This window comes from Physeter macrocephalus, chromosome 8 (genome assembly GCF_002837175.3).
Source record: "Physeter macrocephalus isolate SW-GA chromosome 8, ASM283717v5, whole genome shotgun sequence".
NCBI lineage: Eukaryota > Metazoa > Chordata > Mammalia > Artiodactyla > Physeteridae > Physeter > Physeter macrocephalus.
In genome coordinates this window covers 90450181-90473084 of record NC_041221.1, presented here as the reverse complement: position 1 = coordinate 90473084, position 22904 = coordinate 90450181, and the positions used below count along the sequence as shown (strand labels likewise).

The 22904-nt window shown below is 36.3% G+C and overlaps 1 protein-coding gene and 1 long non-coding RNA gene across 3 annotated transcripts in view; one reads left to right on the top strand and one right to left on the bottom strand.

Moving 5' to 3' along the window:
* Positions 1 to 13895, top strand: part of LOC114486740 (uncharacterized) — a 29541-nt gene extending 15646 nt beyond the window's left edge. For both annotated transcript variants that reach the window (XR_003680980.1, XR_003680979.1), the window contains 3 exons: positions 10063 to 10188; positions 12015 to 12071; positions 13730 to 13895. This is a non-coding gene — a long non-coding RNA (uncharacterized lncRNA). The remainder of the gene's footprint in view (positions 1 to 10062; positions 10189 to 12014; positions 12072 to 13729) is intronic.
* The window catches only part of ADGRV1 (adhesion G protein-coupled receptor V1), a 552025-nt gene that overhangs the window by 161581 nt on the left and 367540 nt on the right, over positions 1 to 22904 (bottom strand). The window contains exons 85-86 of the mRNA XM_024125341.3: positions 13815 to 13931; positions 3428 to 3606 (exon numbers count right to left, since the gene is read on the bottom strand). Coding sequence (XP_023981109.1) covers positions 3428 to 3606; positions 13815 to 13931 — 296 coding nt within the window. The remainder of the gene's footprint in view (positions 1 to 3427; positions 3607 to 13814; positions 13932 to 22904) is intronic.

The following is a 22904-nucleotide window of genomic DNA, read 5'->3' as shown; positions in this document are numbered from 1 at the left end:
TATATATATATATATATATATATATATATATATATATGTAAAGGAAATGAAATCAGGATCTTGAAGAGATATTTGCATCCCCATGTTCACAGCAGCATTATTCACAATAGCCAAGATATAGAAACAACCTAAGTGTCTGTCTATGAATGAATGCATAAAGATGTGAGATATATATTGCAATATATACAATACACTACAAAATTATTCAGCCACAAGAAAGAAGGAAAGCCTGCCATGTGCAACAACATGGATAGACCTTGTGGGCATTATGCTAAGTGAAGTACTTTAGACAGAGTAAGATAGATATTGTATAATCTCACTTATATGAGGAATCTTAAAAAAGCTGCACTCATAGAAACAGAGATTAGAATGGTGGTTACCATGACCTGAGGATGGGGAAAGTGGGGAGATATTGGTCAAAAGGCACAAATTTCTAGCATAAGACAAATAAGTTCTGGGGATCCAACGTGTAGCATGGTGACTATAATTAACAATAATATATTATATACTTGCAAGTTGCTAAGAGAAGAAATCTTAAATGTTCTTAACCACACACACACACACACACACACACACACACACACACACAAAAGGTAATTATGTGAGGTGATGGAGGTGTTAACTAACCTTATTGTGGTAATTAGTTCACAATAGATGTGGGTATCAAAGCATCTCACTGTACACCTTAAACTTACAAAATTATATATGTGAGTTATATCTCAATAAAGCTGGGGAAATTTTTTTAAATAAACAAAATAAATACATAGTACCTGGCACATAGTAAGCAAAGCAAATAAAATAAATAAGATAAATAGAATAAATAAAAAAAGAGAAAAGTCAGATAAAATCCAAAAGTAAATCAAGAAGATGAGTCTAGAAATTGATGAACTTGAAATGAAATTGAAAATAAATGCACAATAGAGAATATCAAGAAGTCAAAAGCTGAACTTGAGAAAAAACAGTAATATTCATAAACACCCCAGCAAGACTGATGAGGAGAGGAAAAAATAGTGAAAGAAGACACTAATTGTCAATATCAAAAAAAGATTCATTACTACGGATCTTACAAACACTAAAAAATTTGAATAGTTAGATGGAATGGAAACATTCCTAGAAAAAAAGACAATTTATCAAATTGACACAGAAAGAACTGCATATGGAAAATATGAATAGTTCTATATATGAATAGTTCTATATGTTTATAAGAAAATGAATTAAAAGTATCCCTACACAGAAAACCTGACGCTTAGCTGGCTTCATGTGTGACTTCTTCCAAAATAATAAAGAAGAAATAACACTAAACTTGCAAACTTATTCAGCTAATAGGAAAAGAGCAATCACTTCCTGGTTTTACAAAATTATCATAATCTTGGTTCCAATAGTTGACAAAAACATTGTAAATATAACAACTTGAGCATATTAATACATTAGAGATCTACTTAGAGAAAATTCTTCACTAAAAAGAAAGTTTTATTACTGCAAACAAACACTGCACAACAGATGTCCAGTTATTTTACAACCACAAATCCTATTGTCTCCAGAGAAAAGGCATGTTTTTAAATGATGATGTAAGTATACAATATTTTACAAAAATAACATAGTAATTTATTCTTACATTAAGATTAAAGTAATATCAAAAATACGGAATTTCTTAAAAACTGGAATAAATTCACATGAATATTCTATGTAATGAAGAAGAAAAGTAACCTATACTACTTACAAAGGTTAGTCACTTTTGGTTGAATAAGTCTATAATTTTAAGATTGGGTAAAGGTTAATATATTTTACATTGCATTTATTATAGTTGAGCTGGTAATAAAGAACTTTCTACAAAAGCCTCAGAAGGCAAATATTTTAAGAGTCAGTTGATTTGGACATTCTTGTATAACAGTTTATTTCTCTCTTAAAAATCCTTTTAGAAGCATCAAGAGAGAGTTTCTTCTAATTAACATCACTTTCATCGGGTGATACACACCCATTTATCCAGACTGGGTGTGTATACATGTGATGCTAAAACTGCTGCCAAATAACTCCGATCTTGCCAGGGAGCTCATGAAAGAGATGGCTACTGGCCACCAGGATTTGTCTCATGGTTACTTTGTACTTGACAAAGAAAGATGCAGAACTTTCTGAAATTAATCCTGGCAGCCCAAGATTTAAATTAATGCCAGGAGTAGTAATATGTCATAATATAACTGTGAAAAGACACAACCATTCCCTTCTAGAAGATCAGGCTTTTAGAATTTTATATCTATATAATATAATATATATAATACTATATTTCAATACTATTGTTGTAATGCTATAAAGTAATAAGTATGAGGGAATCTTACTGAATTGCAACAAAAAGACTAAATTACTATATATGGTGTCTCAATGGGTGTGTGTGTATTACATGGCTCATCTCCTTTGGTTTAATATGGTATGGGATATTAGTCTGTGATTGCCCACGTGTGAAGTATATCTGCATACATCAATAACAAGTGTTGATTAAGTATATAATGGATGATCATAATTGATCAGAGGCAATAATAATATGAAAATGACTTCTGCTTATTTAGTACTTTTACTTTAAAAGATTCTTTACATCTATTAACTAATTTTTATCTTCACAATAACCTGTGAGATAATTAGGTAATATTGTCTTCATAAGATTGTGACTAGGCTATTCTTTCTTATTTAGAAATGTTACTTTTTCCTCTAAATCCTCATTACACCAAGGGAGTTGATTAAGCTTTATTACCACAAAGTTGTTTTTTTTTTTAATGTGGAGTCAATAAAAGGGGCTGAGTGGTCCTCAAAGTTGTAAGATTCCAGATTCAGGATTAAGGCGTGCATATATATGTGTGTATAAAGATCCATTAGATTTCAAGACTACAGTGTACTTTAATAAGAATCTATCAGAAGGACCCAGCTGACCTTGCCTCCTTCCCGTGTACTTTTGCAGACACTCTCCATTCAGTCTGATAGTCTTTTGGTTTTTAGGGATTTTATGAATGATGGTGCCTGCCGTGCTCCCCATCCCCCCCCACAAATATCAGACTCCTTAGATAACATGCCACACTCCAAATTTGTCACTGATTCTATTCTTCACCAAAATTTTCAGTTCCCTGATTTCACTAGGTATTTTTGTTTGTCCCAATCTAACAAACTAAATTATGGTAAAGTATAAATTGCTGTGAACTGTTTGATACACCAACTCACCTGAGAAAACTGCACCTATCAAAGGAACTGGAGAGGCAACAGTTTCTTATTTATAGAGCTAATTAGAGGAAGTAGAGATTTAGAAGGTGTGGCAGGAAGGCAAAGGTCTTCACAGTGCTCCTTCAGTCAGACCCCTTAGTCAACTTCTCCCACCTTCTACCAGTAAAGCTGCCTGGATACAGAAAGGCTGAGGAGGCAGTGTGCTCTGCCTGGATGTACTTACAGGTCACCGTGGATGAGTCCATAGATCTGCGGCATGCTCTGATGATAGATTCCTCTCAAAATAACTATGAGGAGAATCACCACAAAAGCTGGAAGTCCCCAACTCAGAAGAAAAAACAGCAGATACCGCCTTTCTGTGTGTTCATCATTCATCACCAGCACGTACCAGAAATTCACAGACTAAGGAAAGAAGCAGAGCATAAGATGAACAGGCTCTGGCCTAGTGGCACAGGAAACACACTCACCTGGCTTAGGCATAAAGGGTGACAACAGATCAACAAAGGGCCAGGCTCTACTCAATAACTATAGTTTTGATTTGATTTTTAAAGTCAGTTCACACATTCATTTTTTTCACATACCCGAGAAATTCAGGGTATCTCAAAAGTCCGAAAACATTAGTAAATACTTTATTTACTGTACTTTATATTTTGCTTAATTTGTTTTGATTATGATGATTTGACTCAGTCATAATCGCCTGTGATTGTTCTGTCAATGTCTTTGAAGAAACACACAGATACTCAAACTTACTTTCCATATGAACAGCTCCATGATGATAAAGAAGTAAATAGTCCTATGTTCCAGACTTTTAAACAATTTTTACTTATTGAGGGCTTATCATGTGGTAGAGTCAGACACTTGTTCCAGGGAACGGGGATATAGTTGTGACAACAGCCCCAGTCTCAGTCCCAAGTGGGAGACAGACAAGTAAACAGACAATGTTTGCACAGAGAAAAATGTACTGTGATGGGGTAGGTTTTGCGCCCATTCTCCTTTCTCAATTTACACTCTCTCTTTTTCATTCATTCACTTGATAAATGCTTATTGAGTGCTTACTAAATTTCAAAGGCCCATCCAGGCACTGGGGCTATAACAGTAATAGAGGTGGTAGAGGTATTTACCTTCTTGAATCTTACTTTCCAAACAAATGGGAAGAAATCATTAAGGAAAACATTTATATTTATATCATACTTTATATCTGTTATTTCTTATCTTTTTAAGATAAAAATATAAAAGGGACAAGTGTATATAAAGAGTGAGGTGGATGAAGGGATACATTAGATAAATAGAAGAAGGAATCTGAGGCCTGGAAATGTTACTATTGACCCCAAATCACACCTAGCGTGTATATAAGCCAAATCTAGAACTTATATATTCTGCCTTCTAGTGTTCTTTTCCCATGAGATCACTTATGTTTAATTATCCTTTGTTACAGAAACAACATTGAAAGTCATATCATACATATTTCACACAATGATGCTTATCCACTAGATAAATCCCCTTCTCAATTTCATATCGTAGAGTGTGAGTACAGATTAATCATATATGTATATTTTTATACATTAGTGACAATAATCCCAGAGCAAGTGACAACAATCCCAGAGCAAGTGACAACAATCTCAGTTTCTTCATGTGTACAACAAAGCTATTATAAAGATTACATAAGACACTACATATAAAGTGCTAAGCACATAGTCAGCACTAAAAAATGTGACCACCTCACTTAAATCTCCTATTAGGATGTCGGACAGTGTGAAAAGCCAAAGATAAATAAAGACCAAAAGTAAGCAGTGATACAATGGAAACTCTTCTATGTGAAAAACAACATGCCTAATGTTCCTGGTAAGGTTTTCAGACAGTTTACTGAGGCTTCCAGGTAAGATTCTATCTGAACCAAATTAGCCTTGAAGGTTTAGTACTGATTGGCCTAAACCAGGAAAGGATAAAAATGTTTGGTTACTTGAAGATTTTTGTCTCTGAATTTTATTTCCTGTCAGCACTCCATAACTTTATGTACATCTGCATCTATCTGTAATTATGAAGGATGTTTTGAGTTGCTGCTTATGTAAATTTGTTCTAACTTCTTTCTAAAAATTATTAGGTCCAAGAGGCTTTTTTCCTCCTTTCTATTATTAGTGTAGGGACATGACTCAAATAGGTGGGACTGTATCAAGTGTCTGATGCTGCAGTGGTCAATACTGCCTGTTTAGAGAATGAAAATTCATGCAAAGTAAGGATGATTAACCCATTTCCAAAATAAAAGTACGGATTATTTATTTTAAATCGATGTTGTGTGTATCCTTATAGCATGGTAACTCAGTGGTGCAGTCGCTGGAAGAATCAGGGAGGAGCACACAGATTGGTAAAGGACTTTTTTTTTTTTTTTTTTTTTTTTTTTTTGTGGTACGCGGGCCTCTCACCGTTGTGGCCTCTCCCGTTGCGGAGCACAGGCTCCGGACGCGCAGGCTCAGCAGCCATGGCTCACGGGCCCAGCCGCTCCGCGGCATGTGGGATCCTCCCAGACCGGGGCGCGAACCCGGTTCCCCTGCATCGGCAGGCGGACGCGCAACCACTGCGCCACCAGGGAAGCCCGTAAATGACTTTTAAGTTGATTCATCATGATAAAGACAGGGGCATTTCCAAAATGTCCACTTTTACACAGATGAACATTAGGTCCATCAGTTAGAATCACTGAACGTTTCAGCAACTGTCTGACCTTTACCACAGCCTCAGATAAGACTGAGACAAATGTAATTGCTTGTTAGATTTACACACACAATGCTTCTGCTCTAAAGAGCACAAGGTACAGGGTCACTGATTCTTGAAAACTCAGTTAAGCAAATCAAGCTCCAAATGTCAGAAGCTTTTGTTAATTAAAAAAAAAAAATCTCTTTCCTTCTCAAAAGAATCCAATCATTGAGGTATACTCTAAGGACAGTTTTTTTTACCACTATATGACTTTTTTTTTTTTTCTAAAGAATGGAAACACTATGTAATGAAACAACATCTAATTATTCTGGAAATACCATACGGCCTAAACCTAAGATTTGTGTTGACTAACTCACTTCAAGTTTTACTTGAATTTTAAAATATTTTAATATAGTATGTACGGTAGGTATATTTTGGGATGTATGCCTAGGCCATCAGCGCTCTTCCTCTGAACCCTGTCTCACCCCTCACCTTCCCCCACCCCCTGCCAACACATGCAGGGTGGGCTCATGACCCTGTTCCTCTGCCCACAGTTGTGGATCTGGTGACAAAGCCTGACCCAGGCTGGACCAATCATCTCTCATTGAGTTCCCTGAAATTTTGTGATAGTTAAGCTGGTCAACTGAGAAAAGCAAACATATGAACTTTAGTGGTGGGAGTAGCCAAAAGCACAGTGAAGAGAGAAAGTGTGTTTGCAGAGAAGAAGGGACAAAGCCTTCCATTCCTACTCACAGCTCCTTGAGGTCCAGCTGTACTTACAGAACTTGGGTTCAATGAGTTAGCCTATATGCTTATTATTCCTTTTATGATTTGAACATTTGCTTAGATTAACTTAGTTTTTCTTCACTGTTCTAAAAACAGTGAGGCATATATTGCTCCTCTGAAGCACTTGGGTTAAAAGCTCCAGTACTGCCATTCTCCACAATAAGGTGGGAGTGGAACATTTGAGATACATTCCTTTCCCTGTAATCGTGGTTCCTCCTTTGTAATTGAAGGTTAGAGTATCAAGAGACCATTATCTTTGCATAATATTTTTATGTTGCCAGATATATAGCATATGTGCCTCAGTATGTGTGTTTATCCAATGTTAGAACTAAAGAATTATGAAAATTCCGTGTAAGTTAAAGGTGTCACTCTCACCAACATGCTTCATACTGACTGAGCACAGCTTACCACACTTCCATATTTCTTGCTAAAGACTAAATGTGAATCGAAATTTCAGTACCTAGGTCTCCAGTTACATTTCTATCTCTAGCCTTTAAACACTTTGTTAGAACCATCTTATGGACATCTTATCTCAAGACATCTTATTTAGAGATAAGGAAGCTGAGGCAGCGAGAGAAAAACATAGCTTTTTCATATTTGGGTTAGTTATAGAACAAAGCATCTTGTGAAGACTAAGGTTAAGATTTATTTCCATAGAAAGTCACACAAATGCTGACAATATTATTGTTTCCATGAGAGCTTATTTTTTTGTCCTCATTTTCCCGCACTCATTGTATGTGCCAGTGGAGATGTATTTTCCTGGTTCAAGTATGGAGATAACCCATTCTCTCTCCCTCTCCACTTTTTGCCAGCACTAAATGAGAACTTATAAAGGCCTTAATCAGAATAGAAATGGCTGAAACATATCTGTGAGCTATGGTAGATTAATTTTTGTATACCTTGTAGTACCTAGTAAAATGCTCTGCATACAATCTTTATTGAGAAATATCAAATAAACGAAGATGTACACAATTTCAATATTTAACAGTTTTCATTGAATTTAATAATTTCATAATTTGGTTTAGTTATTGAGTTTATTCATTTATATACTACCTTGTCAGAAAGAATTGTAGGACTGATTTGAACTCCTAATGAAGGGGGTCAACGTTAAACTGGTGGAAACTCACAAATGTTAAATATAACAGCTTAAGAGAAGAATGGAATCAGTACTTACTAATTGGTTAATAAATGTAGACCCCACATTAAGCTATATCTCATTTAATAAAGACAACTGCTCTCCCAAGTTTTATTATTATTATTATTAATACCGGAGGAAACTGAGGACAGGAGAAGCGTATTTCTCAGAATTGGGAATTGAGGCTGTTAGAATTTAAACTGATTCTGATTAAGATGCAAACCAACCAAATGAATTACCCAGATACAATTTAGTTCAAATATAGATAGGAATAAACTAAAAGATGGTGTGTCTATAAGCATATTTACTTACATTCATATACGGACATGTCTACTTATTTTTACAGTAACATTTTCAGTGATTACCGCTACTATCTTCCAAGTGTCTGCACAGGAAAATTGAAGCTATACTGCGTTAACTGTTTGATGGTAATAAGTCATAAATGCTTTCCTATGCTCCATAAACACAGATTCATTAGTTTTCTCATATAATATATGCTAATATAATACATATTATGTTTATAAAATATAAAGGAGAAATGCCTTTTCTTTTTTTAAGTGAAAATAGGCTGCTTGAATCCCATACATTTTCATGATATGTGGAATAAGATTGGAATCTAGCCTGTTGTTTAATATTTGGTTATTAATTGTGTCACCAGAAACCTTGCACTGATATATAGCATCAAGTTCAGTCAGAGATCATGGATGCTATTAATTCTGTCATTACCATACGTTCTTAATCATTCATTTCAGAGGAGAGTCTAAGAAATGTTACCACGTGTCCTTGTTCCAGTTATCCTCCCTTTTACCAATTTTTACAAGGCTTTGTGAGGATTGGAGAATTCAGTATTTCCTGGATATATCATTTTTATCTTGATAATTACCAGTCTGTTGTCCTTAATACCTTTGATGTCCCCTCAAATTAAATCAATGGCAAAGGAAAAACACGGCTAGTATTAGCATTTCTCTTCCTGTTGTTATGCTCTGGCACTAAGTAGTCTTTCTACCAAGACATAAATATACATACATTTGCTTCTTCATAGCCAGATTTTAAGGAGAGATTAAAGCACAAGATATGAATGCTCAAGTACAACTGTGAAATGATTTCTAACTTTATTCTACCATTTAAGAAATATGTTCTTCAAGTAAGCTTTAGTTTCAAAATAAAACATTATAGTTTTGAGTAAGCTGTGTCCCTCGGCACGAAATGAACAGACTGCAAGGACAATCCAGGCTTGGATATTGATCATAACTGAAGCAGATTATTATATAATTTAACTTGGTGACAGGAAACGATCATAAAACTGGGCCAAATGAATATACAGGCAAATTAAGTTTCTATTTACCTATATTATATACTAATATCTCAAATAATTTACTTGTGATTTATTTCCTGCATGAATTCACACATGGTCTGGCAATCCATCTGGTAGCATGTTTCACGTAGATGTTAAGAGCAAAGACATTAGTTCTAGGGATTTATTCTATGGATATTCTGTAAGTAAACAAATATTCAGAGTGTAAGGATATTCCAAGAAACAATAGCAAAAATATAGCAAAAATAACTGGAAATAACCAGCATTTCATTAATAGGAATCAGAAAAAAAATTATGGAATAACCATATTATAGAAGAGAAAAAAAAGTATATCAGTATGGGGTAAATTTATATATATACTATGTATATATATATATATATATATATATATACACACACTATATGTAAACATATATACACTATATACACACAAACACACACACATGTGTTTCTTTATATATTTATAAATATTTATATATTTGTGGAATATATCTGGAGGCATACACAGGAAACCACATTAACAGTGTTTAACTTTGGGAGTAGGGTTGAGGGTAGAGCAGAGGGTGGAGAGCATATGAAAGAGGGAGAATTAGATGTACTTTTCATTTAATATTTCTCTATAGTGTCTGATAATGTTTTGTACAATTAGCATATGCTATTTCTAAAATGAAAGCCAATCAAAACAGAAAAAAGAAACAAAAATTACAACAATAACTAGGAAAATAGAGCAAAAGTACTATGAGAGCTTAAATTCTCACTGTCAATTTTTCTTAGAGTAGACATAACCCTACTGTTTCAGTAATTTCAGAGTGATCTTACATGAAGAGCAAACAGAAGGATAACTCAATTTCCATGGGCAAAAAGGAATTTGTGAGTTGTATACTTCTAAAAAAATAAGCAAAATAATTTGTTACTCTATTCCCATCATGCACAGTGTGACTTCCCCGTCAAAGAAAGGGGAAGCCTAAAGAAACACTCAAGAAAGGGGAAGTCTAAAGAAACAGTCAAGGCCACCAGCTCTGGAGCCTGCTATGAGCCACGCGTGAACTTCAGTAAAGAGGTTAGAGGTTATCAGCTTGCTAAGGCTTTTCAGCTCATGTCTGCCTCACACTGTCAGCCCTCTTGTTCCCCTATATCAAGCTAATTCTCTTTTGCAAAAAAAAGATGTAAATTATACTGGAAAAAACAGAGTATTTCAACATGCTTCAAAATCTAAGAATTATTAGTCTACATATTTGCTTAGCTGATAATATGGGTAAATTCGTATGGAGTGTGCAGTCTGTACCAGGAATCATTCCAAGATCTTTCCATGTATTCATTCATTTTGTCTTTTTACAATCTTCAAAGAGAGGTACTGTTATTACAAATCTAATCATTCAATAAGAAAATCTAGGCTCAGAGAAGTTATGTAACATGCTTACCAACAAAATTGCTCTTTGCCCACTCTAAAATAGAATCCCCTTTTATTACAATGTATTAAAAGTATGACGTAAAAGTAAAATAACTTTTCAAGATAAATTCATTTAAATGTATTTATTCTAAGATTGAAGATATAATGCAGATCAAAATAAATAATTCTTGCATGCTTAGCTCAATGATTAAAAGTTAGTGATTAACTTTTCATCATAAGCTATGCACACATACATATATCAATTTCTCTCCTACATTGCTAGAAATACGAAGTAGAATTATTGAAATGTTAATATTCTTTCAATTTTTTCAACTGTTCGACTAACAAGATTGGATTAACAGTAGTCTTATCTTTTACATAATGTTTTAAAAACGAATTCTCATTTAAAAAAAAGATTTTAGCAGACAGTATTTTATAAACAGGAAAACACAGGTTAGTAAAGGCGACAACCTCTGACCACAAAGTAACTCATTAGAAGTAACCTACCTAGAATCAGAAGTTATTGAATTTTTCCCTTGTGGTCACACCACAAACCATGAAAGTGTGTGGTGTACCATCTGAAACACATTAAACTTCACTGGTACTTTAAAGAGTTTTCCTAAACCATTAGCCATACAGAAATCTAATTAGTTTACTAAATGTGCATCATCCACAATCATATTTACTCAAAACTGGAAGAAGACATACAGAATACAGCAATCTCTATTAAGTTGGATTAAATTTTATATGCCATCCCCTAAAGCAGGAAATCTGTCTACAACATATTTGAAAGTTGTTCATTTCCCCCATTTGAATATATTTCAGTGATTGGACGCTCTCTACTTTTAGACATAGCTTTTTCAACTTTGAAATTCTTACTGACTATAAAAGTTCTTAACATGACTCAAAATTTGCTTCCCTAATTTTTGACCCATTTGTTCTGGTTCTTCCAAATGGAGCTATATAGTCCGTTCTTTCTTTCCTGTAGCAGCCCTCACAGTATCTGTAGACAGCCATCACATCTCACTAAGTTCTTTCCAGGTTAGTTGTCTCCAGCTGCCTCCAAGTTTCTTATAGGACTGTCTTCCAACTTCTCATTGGCTGGTTAATATTCCTGCTGAAAGTGGTTACAGGGTGCCAGGGCTGTCTCACTATTGTAGATTATAATTTAAACATGGCTCCCCCAGCTGCCTCCATACTGTTATTAATGTAACCCGGGTCTGTGTTGTTTTTGTAGCTACTGTAGTTGCTACGGTTTAAGCAATCTGGTCACACATTTGATTGCTACTGAGTTTGGGTTAAATTAAAATGTCAAGTTGTTTACATTAACCCCCATCAGATTATGTCTCTTTCACTCTCATTTTCAAGCTGTCACAGTACAGGTTTTCTATATTCATTCTACCTGTACTCTTAACATAGGCAGCTTGCTGTTTTAGCTTGTTTCAGCTCTGTATCATTGCATACCTGATAAGACAGCTTCCTGTGTTTTCATCCAGGTCATTCATCAAAAACTGAAAAGGTCAGGGACATGGACAAAGACCTTCAGCAAACCGGTATGGACCTCAGTTCAGGAAGATAAATGACAACATACACAGGGCGCACATAAAAAGTTCAACTTAGATAAACTGCTAAAGAGAGTCAGAGAATCTTGCAATGCTATTGTAATTTCAGCAAGTATTTATTTTATGTTGTATGGTTTAGATTTATTTTTTAATTGTTTGGTGGGCGACTGGAGAACACCATAAACTTTCCATAATTAGAGCTGCTCAGAGAGCTATAAAATAATTCTATGAGGTAGGAATTATTATCTACATATGCAGATTTAGAAACAAACCTTGGAGAGAGTCAATAACTTGGTTAAGGTTACAAAGATAATAACAGAGCCAGAATTCAAACCCAGATGCAGGCCTCCAATTGTTTCAAGTAGTTCTATTAACTAAACAGTTCAGTTTTCTTCTCCTTCAGAGCCAACTATAATATGATACTTGGGAAAAGATCCCTTCCTTGAATCTGTATGGTATTCTCTACCAATAGTATCACTTCACCTTCCTCCAATATTGCCAGATGGTAGAAATCCCACATCCTTCTTATTCAACAAGAAAAAAGAATATGCAAGGGCCTGAATGCATCTGTTTACATAGTATACTTTACCTGCATACTCAGAAACACATATGAAACTATTTCTATCACATGAAAGATTGAACACTACCACCATGTAGAAATCACTTACAAAGGCAGCATCTTAGCTGAGCTATTGAATTAGTGACATTAATAGTGCTTAAGTGGATCCAACTCTCACATTAGCCTCTTTATCAAGCAAATCAGCATTAGACAGTAGAGAGAATTTGGGACTTTAGTCAGAAAAGGAGAGTTCAAATCTCTCCCCAACCCTTACTAGTTCCTCAGGAGAGTATGCTAGGTTTCTCTGGGTTTCACTCTGTACTCTCTACCAAAGTGATCTCTTCCAAAGCAATGGCTCCATTTTCCAACTCTAAGTCAGTAATTGTCTAATGTATTTCTCTAGCATGGACCTCTGTTCTGGGCTTTAGCTCTGCATATTCCACTTCTCCCTGAGTCTCCATTGGAGATCTCACAAGAACTTCACACTCAGCATGTCCTTAAAAAAAACTCATCATCTTCTCCCAGTCTCCAGGGATCATTATTTTAGTTCAAGGTACCACTATCTACCCATTCACTCATGCCAGAAACTTGGGTAACATCCTCGGTTCCACCTTCTGCATTCTTTATAACCAATCTCTACATCCTATAGTTCTAGTTTAAAAAAACAATTCTTAGAAGCTGTTCACTTCCCTTTGCCTCTTTTGCTCCCTCTTTGATTCACACCACCACGTTCTTTCCCCTAAATACAGCTAAAGCTACTTAATAGGCACCCATGTCAACCCTTTGCTGAACGCAGTTCACTACAAACAGGGAGTTCCTTCTAAAATCCAATCTCATCATGTCACTCTCTTGCTTAAAAATAATTCTATGACTTCTCATAGAAAAAAAGTTAAAATTTCTTACTGTGCCTTATAGGGCCTGCATCACAGCCTCATCTCCTACCACTCCCTTATTTCCAACTCTACTAGATTTCTTCTCATTTCCTCAAGTTCACTACACTTTCTAATGTTGTACAGCTTATAAGGTTTTTCTAATTGCACTGATCTCCTGGGAATGCAGTGATGGATATATGGAATTACTTCCATTTCAGTATAAAGAATATCAGATATAAAGGCCACTCCATCCAGACACATTGGAAAGCTGAAGGGGACAGAGGGAGGAAATGAGGTACCAACCTGGATGAGCATCCAGCTAAACTGGCAAAGATACAGGTAATGTATGACAGCAGCCACGGCTGAACAGCTCTCCTCCGTGAGCTGGGGACTTGTATATGCAGATGCCAGAAATACAATCTGTAAGAAACAAATACTTTTATTTTTAAATCATGTTAAAGTCAATCAAGAATATTAAGAAAAGAAACCGTTTTCTTATCTGAATCGATGATTCAATGACTCAAAGGGAAAAGAATTTGATTTGTTGCCCAAAATGAGATGACTAAGTCACTCTAAAAATGACCATACATGGATTTTTATGTTTATAAGAAACAATGAATTATATGAAATTATGCTACACACTGCATCGGACTGTCAAGAGGAAATTCTCAAAGTAAACCTTGTTCTTACAGATGGACAAAAATCATATGAAATACATTTATTTTAGTTAAGCACAAAAGAGAAAATAAAGTGGAAATACCATTCCTTGTGTAAGTCAAAGCTAATAGGAGAGAAAAGAAAGAGAAGAAAAAAGCTCTGAGTCTACCATCATCTGCATCTTCTGGTCAGGAAGTACACATATAACTAAATAGACTTAAATGTAAAATTTCAAACCCTACGGTTACCCTAATTCTTGGATTTTTATTTCGACTACCCTCAAGTCTTTCTTCAAAAGTAACCTTCACAACGGGACCTTTCTTGACCACACTATTTAAAATTACACCCTCTTTTCTTCTCTCCTTCCCACATATGTGATCTCCCTACTCTACCTTTCTGGTTTTTTTAAACAGTGTTTGTCACTTTCTAACATGCTCTGTCATTTGTTTATTTCTTATGTTTCTTGGTCATTGTTAGTGTCACCCACTAGAATGTAATCCCTATGAAGGCAGGATCACTGAATGTTTTACTCACTGGTGTACCCCACACTCACACAGCCCAGTATCTGGAACACAGCAGGTACTCTCAAAGTCTCTATTGGAGGTACTCAATAAATACTTGTTGAATAAATGGATAAATAAATGCATTGAAACACTCCTGTGATTTCTATCTATCATTTTCACTACTATATGACTACTATGTCAAATTTTATAATGGAAAGTATAGATGGCAAGGGAAAATTTGGAGCAATAACAGTGTACTGTAACCTCTCAAGGAATAAATTCCCTTCCTCTTTCAGACAGAGACCAAGTCTTTTTAACTTAATATTTTAATAAGCTACCACTATGCCTGGAATATGCCTGAAATGTTCAATAAATAATTGTTGAAAGAAAGAATGATTGATTCCAAAACAACAGAGGGGTGCTGTAAGGAGAAAACTAGCTGACTTATGCCTCAAAATGTCTCAACTTCTAAAAAGGAAATGCAAATGTCATTAATGTTTCTTGGATTTTAAAATATGAATACTGTGCTCAAAATCAAATCAGAATATTGTTTATATTTTCAAATGAGATATGCCCCTCCCCAAACCTTTTATTTCAAAGGTGTGTATGTTAAATCTTCTTGAAAATTTCTGCCCAGGAGTGTTCCCCAGATGGCATCATTGTGCCGAATGTCAGGATCTGGGATAAGAACTTGCGTGCTCCCAGCATCTCTATTTCATGGGGAAAAACTTACCTTAACCAGTCTCCTTAGTCAATTACAGAAGAACCAAAATGCTAATTAATAAAGTCACAATAATGTGTATCTCGGGCTTCCCTGGTGGCGCAGCGGTTGAGAGTCCGCCTACCGATGCAGGGGACGCGGGTTCGTGCCCCGGTCCGGGAAGATCCCACATGCCACGGAGCGGTTGGGCCTGTGAGCCATGGCCGCTGAGCCTGCGCGTCCGGAGCCTGTGCTCCGCAGCGGAAGAGGCCACAACAGTGAGAGGCCCGCGTACCGCAAAAAAAAAAAAACAAAAAAACAAACAAACAAACAAAAAAATATGTATCTCATGCCATGTTGACTTCCCTCTTGGGAATTATTTATTGAGTACTTCCTGTACCAAGTATAGAAGAAAAAGAAACCTTTTCCCTTTTTTTTTTCTTTTTCAAGCTATGGACTCTAAACAAGTCAGTTTACCCTTCTGGGACTAATTCCCTCATCAGTAGGAGGAGGAAGTTGGAAAAAATAAACTCTAAAGTCTCTTTCTACTCCAAAATTCCAGGATTATTTTTCAAATGAGAAGTATTCCTGACTCAACTTTTTGTTTATTTTAATGCTAGATTTGGAGTATTTGTAACGCACAATTAAAAAAAAAAAGCAGACACTAGAAATGTATGTCTCATTATATCCTAACAATATGGTACAAATTAGCTCCCTGGAAAAAATAAAGCCAACAGATTTGCCTTTCCAGAATGTATCACAAATAGCTTTTGAATTATTAGAGCTTATTTTAAAAACACGCTTAGATTTCCCTAGATTTTAGCTTCAAACTTCTGAATTGTAATATAGGTCATACATTTAAACTTCCTAAATTCCACAAATATTCATTGAACACCTTCACCAAAACATTAACAATGAACACTAAACAACCGAAAACTATGCCTTAAAAGACCTTAGAAACACAGAACTGAGATTCAGCCAAAAAACAAAAAGAATAATTTTAATATTTTATGCTTTTTTTCGCAAAGTGGCATCTTTTCATAAAGTCTTTATAAGTGTACTTATAATAAATTTGAGCCTCTCTAATTCAGATTCTATAATATGGACTGTGTTGAATTTATTTCCTAGTTTTGTACGAATCAACCTGAATGGTTTGCTAGGTAAAAACAACAGTGTAATCCAAACTGTAATTGAATGTGTTTAGTTTTAACTATGAAACTATTTATAAATGGTATGCTAATTTAAATAACTCTTATTCTTTTAAATATTTTTTCTTTGAAGCAAATTAGTACAAGTTATTGTTTAAAACTATATTTATTTTCAGAACACAGCTTTAACACCCAAAATTCCATTCTTAAGATATGGCTTCTCCATATTTTATTACGTTTTAATCTCTTTTTCTAAATCATAAGACCAGTTACATACCTACTTTTGTAAACTATGAACATTCTTCCAGAATGTTCTCTGAACTATGAGAAATGCTTCTCTCTGTATGGGAGAAGGTTGGTAAGCAAGACAAGGCTGAGCTCTCAGTACACATTACTACAACAGGGATGAGCTAAGAATACTTGGAGGACCAGAGATTATGTGTCATGGGGCCTATCTAAAATTAAATTGAATTAAAATATAAATTAAATGGTTAAAGTAAAATAAAATAAGATCTCCTAGCATATTTTGTTCACATATTCTTAAGGTACATAACTGAGGAAGAGAGGAAGTTTTGCCATTGCTTTTTTACTCAAACACATAGAGATGATCAGGAAAAAGGTTATTTTCAGTCAGTTCTCTGGATACACTAAGTTGAACACCATAACAGAAAACGAGGAATTTTTCAATGATTCTCAGTTATTCATGTGTTGATTCATTCAGTAAGCAAGTGTTGGCATACCTACTATCTACAGAGCATTATGCCACCTATGCAAGATGAAGAATGTGATGGCGAAAAACTGTGTACCATGTACCAGCAAGGTGCTACATGTTTTCTCGTTTCTTTTTGTTGTCCTTGTGTGTGCGTGCAGATGCGCCACGTGTTAATGATGTGAAGTCATTATTGTTTTATCCCAATTTAAGTAAAGATGAAAGAAGATCTGATAGGGGAACTAACTTGTTTAAGGGTCACTGAACACGTTTTAAAGTGGGATTCAAATCCTGGTGTTCTGATTTGAGAGGACAGCGTTCTTTCTAGAACATCACACTGCTGCCCACCAAGCTACATCCAGCATGAGTCCTGTCTCAAAGTGCCGAAATTCTAGTTCATTGTTTCTCAATCTTTTTTAACCCATGGGCCACCACAGGTTCACAATGGCAATAGAACATAATGCCCATGGCAAATATAATACTACTCTTAGTTCTATATTGATATAACATATGTACATCTTAACTAAAAAATATATATATATTTCCAGAAGAGAGTATCTGATATATTTTGTTAACAACTTATAAAATTCTTTCTTCTTCTGGTTGATTAGAGCCCTGCTATAATAACCAAGGGAGGAAATACCTAATTTTTTTTCATTTAAAATATATAGGGGGCGGAGTCAAGACAGCAGTGTGGGAAGATGCAGGGTTAGCGTCTCCCCACAACTAGGGTGCGAGCTGGCCGCTGGTGGGGTACCCTGACACCCAAGGAGACGGGAGGAACCCCCAAGTGAACCAGTAGGATGTGGGGGGACTGAGGGGGGGAGAAGAAGTGGAGGCCAGACAGGATCAGCATCCCTGAGGCCGGGGAGATCAGGAGAGGCAGGCACGTGGAGCCATCCAGGAGAAGAGGGAGAGGAGTGGAAGGCAATCGCCCCGCCCACTTGGGCCCAGGGAGCCTGCTGAATTCCCAGGTTGGTACACCCCCTCCAAAGTCCTGTGCAGGCCATGTGGGTCTTGGGGGCATAAGAGGGAGACTGGAGAGATCAGGAGAGGCAGGCGGGAGGGGCCCTCCCGGAGGAGTGGGAGAGGAGCAAAGGGCGTTTCCCCCATCCACTCGGGCCCAGGGAGCCTGCTGAGCTCCCAGGCCAGTCCCCTGTCCTCCAAGACCCCCCACTGTGCCTGGCCACATTGGTCCTGGGGGCACAGTATGGAGGCCAAGGGGAGAACAGGAGAGGCAGGTGGAAGGGGCCCTCTGGACTGAAGGGTCAGGAACAGAGAGGAGAGCATTTGCCCCACCCACTTGAGCCCAGGAAGCCTGCTGGGCTCCCAGGTGAAGTCCCCCACTCTCTGAGACCAGGGGTGAGGGGCACGCCTGGGCCCCTTCTGTTCCATTGAACCTAAGCCCCACCCCTCACAGCCCCCAGGGCCTTCTCCAGCCCTGTGGGTCTGAAGCATAGGCCCTGCCCAGGCCGAAACCTCACCCTTGCTTAGGCCCCACCCTCCACAGCCAAGGGCCCCCCCACCCATATTTTTTTCTTTTCCCTCCTCCTCTTTTTTACTATTGTGATACTGTTATACCTTCCAGTTGTTGATTCATCTATAGTTTTACTTTTATATTCTTTCCAACATACCTGTTAGTTTCCTAGTCTAATATATTTTTTTAACTTTATTATTGTTCTTTTTTTTTTTTTTTTTTTTTTTGCCACCCCACGTGGCTTGCGGGATCGTGGTTCACGAGCCAGGGGTCGGGCGGGGTGGTAGCTCCAAGCCTGAACCACTGGACTAACAGAGAACCTCAGACCCCAGGGAATATTCATTGGAGGGAGGTCTCATGGAGGTCCTCATCTCAGCACGAAGACCCAGCTCTACCCAACAGCCTACAAACTCCAGTGTTGGAAGCCTCAGCCCACACAACCAGTAAGACAGGAACACAATCACACTCATAAAAAAAAAAAAAAAAAAGACACGACCAAAAATTATGTCACAGATGAAGGAGCAAGTTAAAAACCTACAAGAACAAATAACTGAAGACGAAATAGGCAATCTACCCGAAAAAGAATTCAGAGTAATGGCAGTGAAAATGATCCAGATTCTCGGAAATAGATGGAGGCACGAATTGAGAAAATACAAGAAATGTTTAACAACGATCTAGAAGAACTAAAGAACAAACAAACAGAGATGAACAACACAATAACTGAAATGAAAAATACACTAGAAGGAATCAATAACAGAATAACTCAGGCAGAAGAACGAATAAGTGAGCTGGAAGACAAAATGGTGGAAATAACTGCTGAGGAGCAGAATAAAGAGAAAAGAATGAAAAGAATTGAAGACAATCCCAGAGACACCTGGGACAACACTAAACCCACCAACATTTGAATTATAGGGGTCCCAGAAGAAGAAGAGAAAAAGAAAGGGACTGAGAAAATATTTGAAGAGATTATATTGAAGAGATTATAGTGGAAAATTTCCCTAACATGGGAAAGGAAATAGTCACCCAAGTCCAAGAAGCACAGAGAGTCCCATACAGGATAAACCCTCGGAAAAACACACCAAGACACATATTAATCAAACCAACAAAAATTAAATTCAAAGAAAAAATATTAAAAGCAGCAAGGAAAAAACAAAAAAATAATATACCAAGGAATCCCCATAAGGTTATCAGCTGATTTTTCAGCAGAAACTCGGCAGGCCAGAAGCAAGAGGCAGGATATACTTAAAGTGATGAAAAAGAAAAACCTACAACCAAGATTACTCTACCCAGCAAGGATCTCATTCAGATTCGATGGAGAAATCAAAAGCTTTTCAGACAAGCAAAAGCTAAGAGAATTCAGCACCACCAAACGAGCTTTACAACAAATTCTAAAGCAAATTCCCTAGGCAGGAAACACAAGAGAAGAAAAAGACCCACAAAAACAAACCCCAAACTATTAAGAAAATGGTAATAGGAACACACATATTGACAATAACCTTGAATGTAAATGGATTAAATGCCCCAACCAAAAGACACAGACTGGCTGAATGCATACAAAAACAACACCCATATATATGCTGTCTACAAGAGACCCACTTCAGACCTAGGGACATATACAGACTGAAAGTGAGGGAATGGAAAGCGATATTCCATGCAAATGGAAATCAAAAAAATCTGGAGTAGCAATACTCATATCAGATAAAAATAGACTTTAAAATAAAGAATGTTACAAGAGACAAGGAAGGACACTACACAATGATCAAGGGATCAATCCAAGAAGAAAATATAACAATTATAAATGCTTATGAACCCAACATAGGAGCACCTCAATACATAAGGCAAATGCTAACAACCACGAAAGGAGAAATCGACAGTAACACAGTAATAGTAGGGGACTTCAACACCCCACTTAGAGCAATGGATAGATCATCCAAACAGAAAATAAATACGGAAACACAAGCTTTAAATGACACAATACACCAGATAGACTTAATTGATATTTACAGGACATTCTACCCGAAAGTGGCAGAATACACTTTCTTCTCAAGTGCACATGGAACATTCTCCAGGATAGATCACATCTTGGTTCACAAATCAAGCCTTGGAAAATTTAAGAAAACTGAAATTGTACCAAGTATCTTTTTTGACCACAAGACTATGAGATTGGAAATCAATTGCAGGAAAAAAACTGTATAAAACACAAATACATGGAGGCTAAACAGTGCACTACTAAATAACCAAGAGATCACTGAAGAAATCATAGAAGAAATAAAAAAATACATAGAAACAAATGACAACAAAAACAGGATGACTCAAAACCTATAGGATGCAGCAAAAGCAGTTCTGAGGGAAGTTTATAGCAATTCAATCTCACAACAAGAAACAAGAAAAATCTCAAATAAACAATGCAACCCTACACTTAAAACAAGTAGAGAAAGAAGAACAAAGAAAACCCAAAGTCAGGAGAAGGAAAGAAATCGTAAAGATCAGAGCAGAAATAAATGAAACAGAAACAAAGAAAACAATAGCAAAGATAAATAAAACTAAAAGCTGGTTCTTTGAGAACATAAAGAAAATGGATAAAGCTTTAGCTAGACTCATCAAGAAAAAGAGGGAGAGGGCTCAAATCAATAAAATTAGAAATTAAAATGAAGAAATCACAACTGACACCACAGAAATACAAAGGATTATAAGAAACTACTACAAACAACTATATGCCAATGAAATGGACAACCATGAAGAAATGGACAAATTCTTGGAAAGGTACAATTTTCCAAGACTGAACCAGGAAGACTTAGAAAATATTAACAGACCTATCACAAGTAATGAAATTGAAATCTTATTTAAAAATCTTCCAACAAACAAAGGTCCAGAACCAGATGGTTTCACAGGCGAATTCTATCAAACATTTAGAGAAGAGATAACACTGATCCTTCTCAAATGCTTCCAAACAATTGCAGAGGGAGAAACACTCCCAAATTCATTCTAGGAAGCCACCATCACCCTGATACCAAAACCAGAAAACGATGTCACAAAAAAAGAAAATTATAGACCAATATCACTGATGAACATAGATGCAAAGATCCTGAAAAAAATACTAATGTAGATGCAAAAATCCTCAACAAAATACTAGCAAACAGAATCCAACAACACATTAAAAGGATCATACACCATGATCAAGTGGGATTTATCCCAGGGATGCAAGGATCCTTCAATATATGCAAATCAATCAATGTGATACACCACATTAACAAATTAAGGAAAAAAAACCATATGATCATCTCAACAGATGCAGAAAAAGCTTTTGACAAAATTCAACACCATTTATGATATGATAAAAACTCTCCAGAAAATGAGCAGAGAGGGTACCTACCTCAACATAATTAAGACCATATATGACAAACCCAGAGCAAGCATCATACTCAATGGTGAAAAACTGAAAGCATTTCCACTAAGATCAGGAATGAGACAAGGATGTCCACTCTCACCACTCCTATTCAACATAGTTTTAAGGAAACACTCCCAATTACCATTGCAACAAAAAGAATACCTAGGAATAAACCTGCCTAAGGAGGTGCAAGACTTGTACTCAGAAAACTATAAAATACTGATGAAAGAAATCAAAGATGACGTAAACAGATGGAGAAATATATACCATGTTCTTGGATGGGAAGAATTAATATTGCAAAAATGACAATACTACCCAAAGCAATCTATAGATTCAATGCAATCCCTATCAAACTACCAATGGTATTCTCCACAGAATTAGAACAAAAATTTTTACAATTCGTATTGAAACACAAAAGACCCTGAATAGCCAACAAAATCTTGAGAAAGAAAAATGGAGTTGGAGGAATCAGGCTCCCTGACTTCAAACTATACCACAAAGCTACAGTAATCAAAACAGTATGGTTTGGCACAAAAACAGAAATATAGATCAATGGTACAGGGCAGAATGCCCAGAGATAAACCCACACACATATAGTCACCTAATTTACGACAAAGGAGGCAAGGACATACAATGGAGAAAAGACAGCCTGTTCAATAAGTGGTGGTGGGAAAACTGGACAGCTACATGTAAAAGAATGAAATTAGAACAATACCAAACACCATACACAAAAATAAACTCAAAATGGATTCAAGACCTAAATGTAAGACCAGACACTATAAAACTCTTAGAGGAAAACATAGGAAAAACA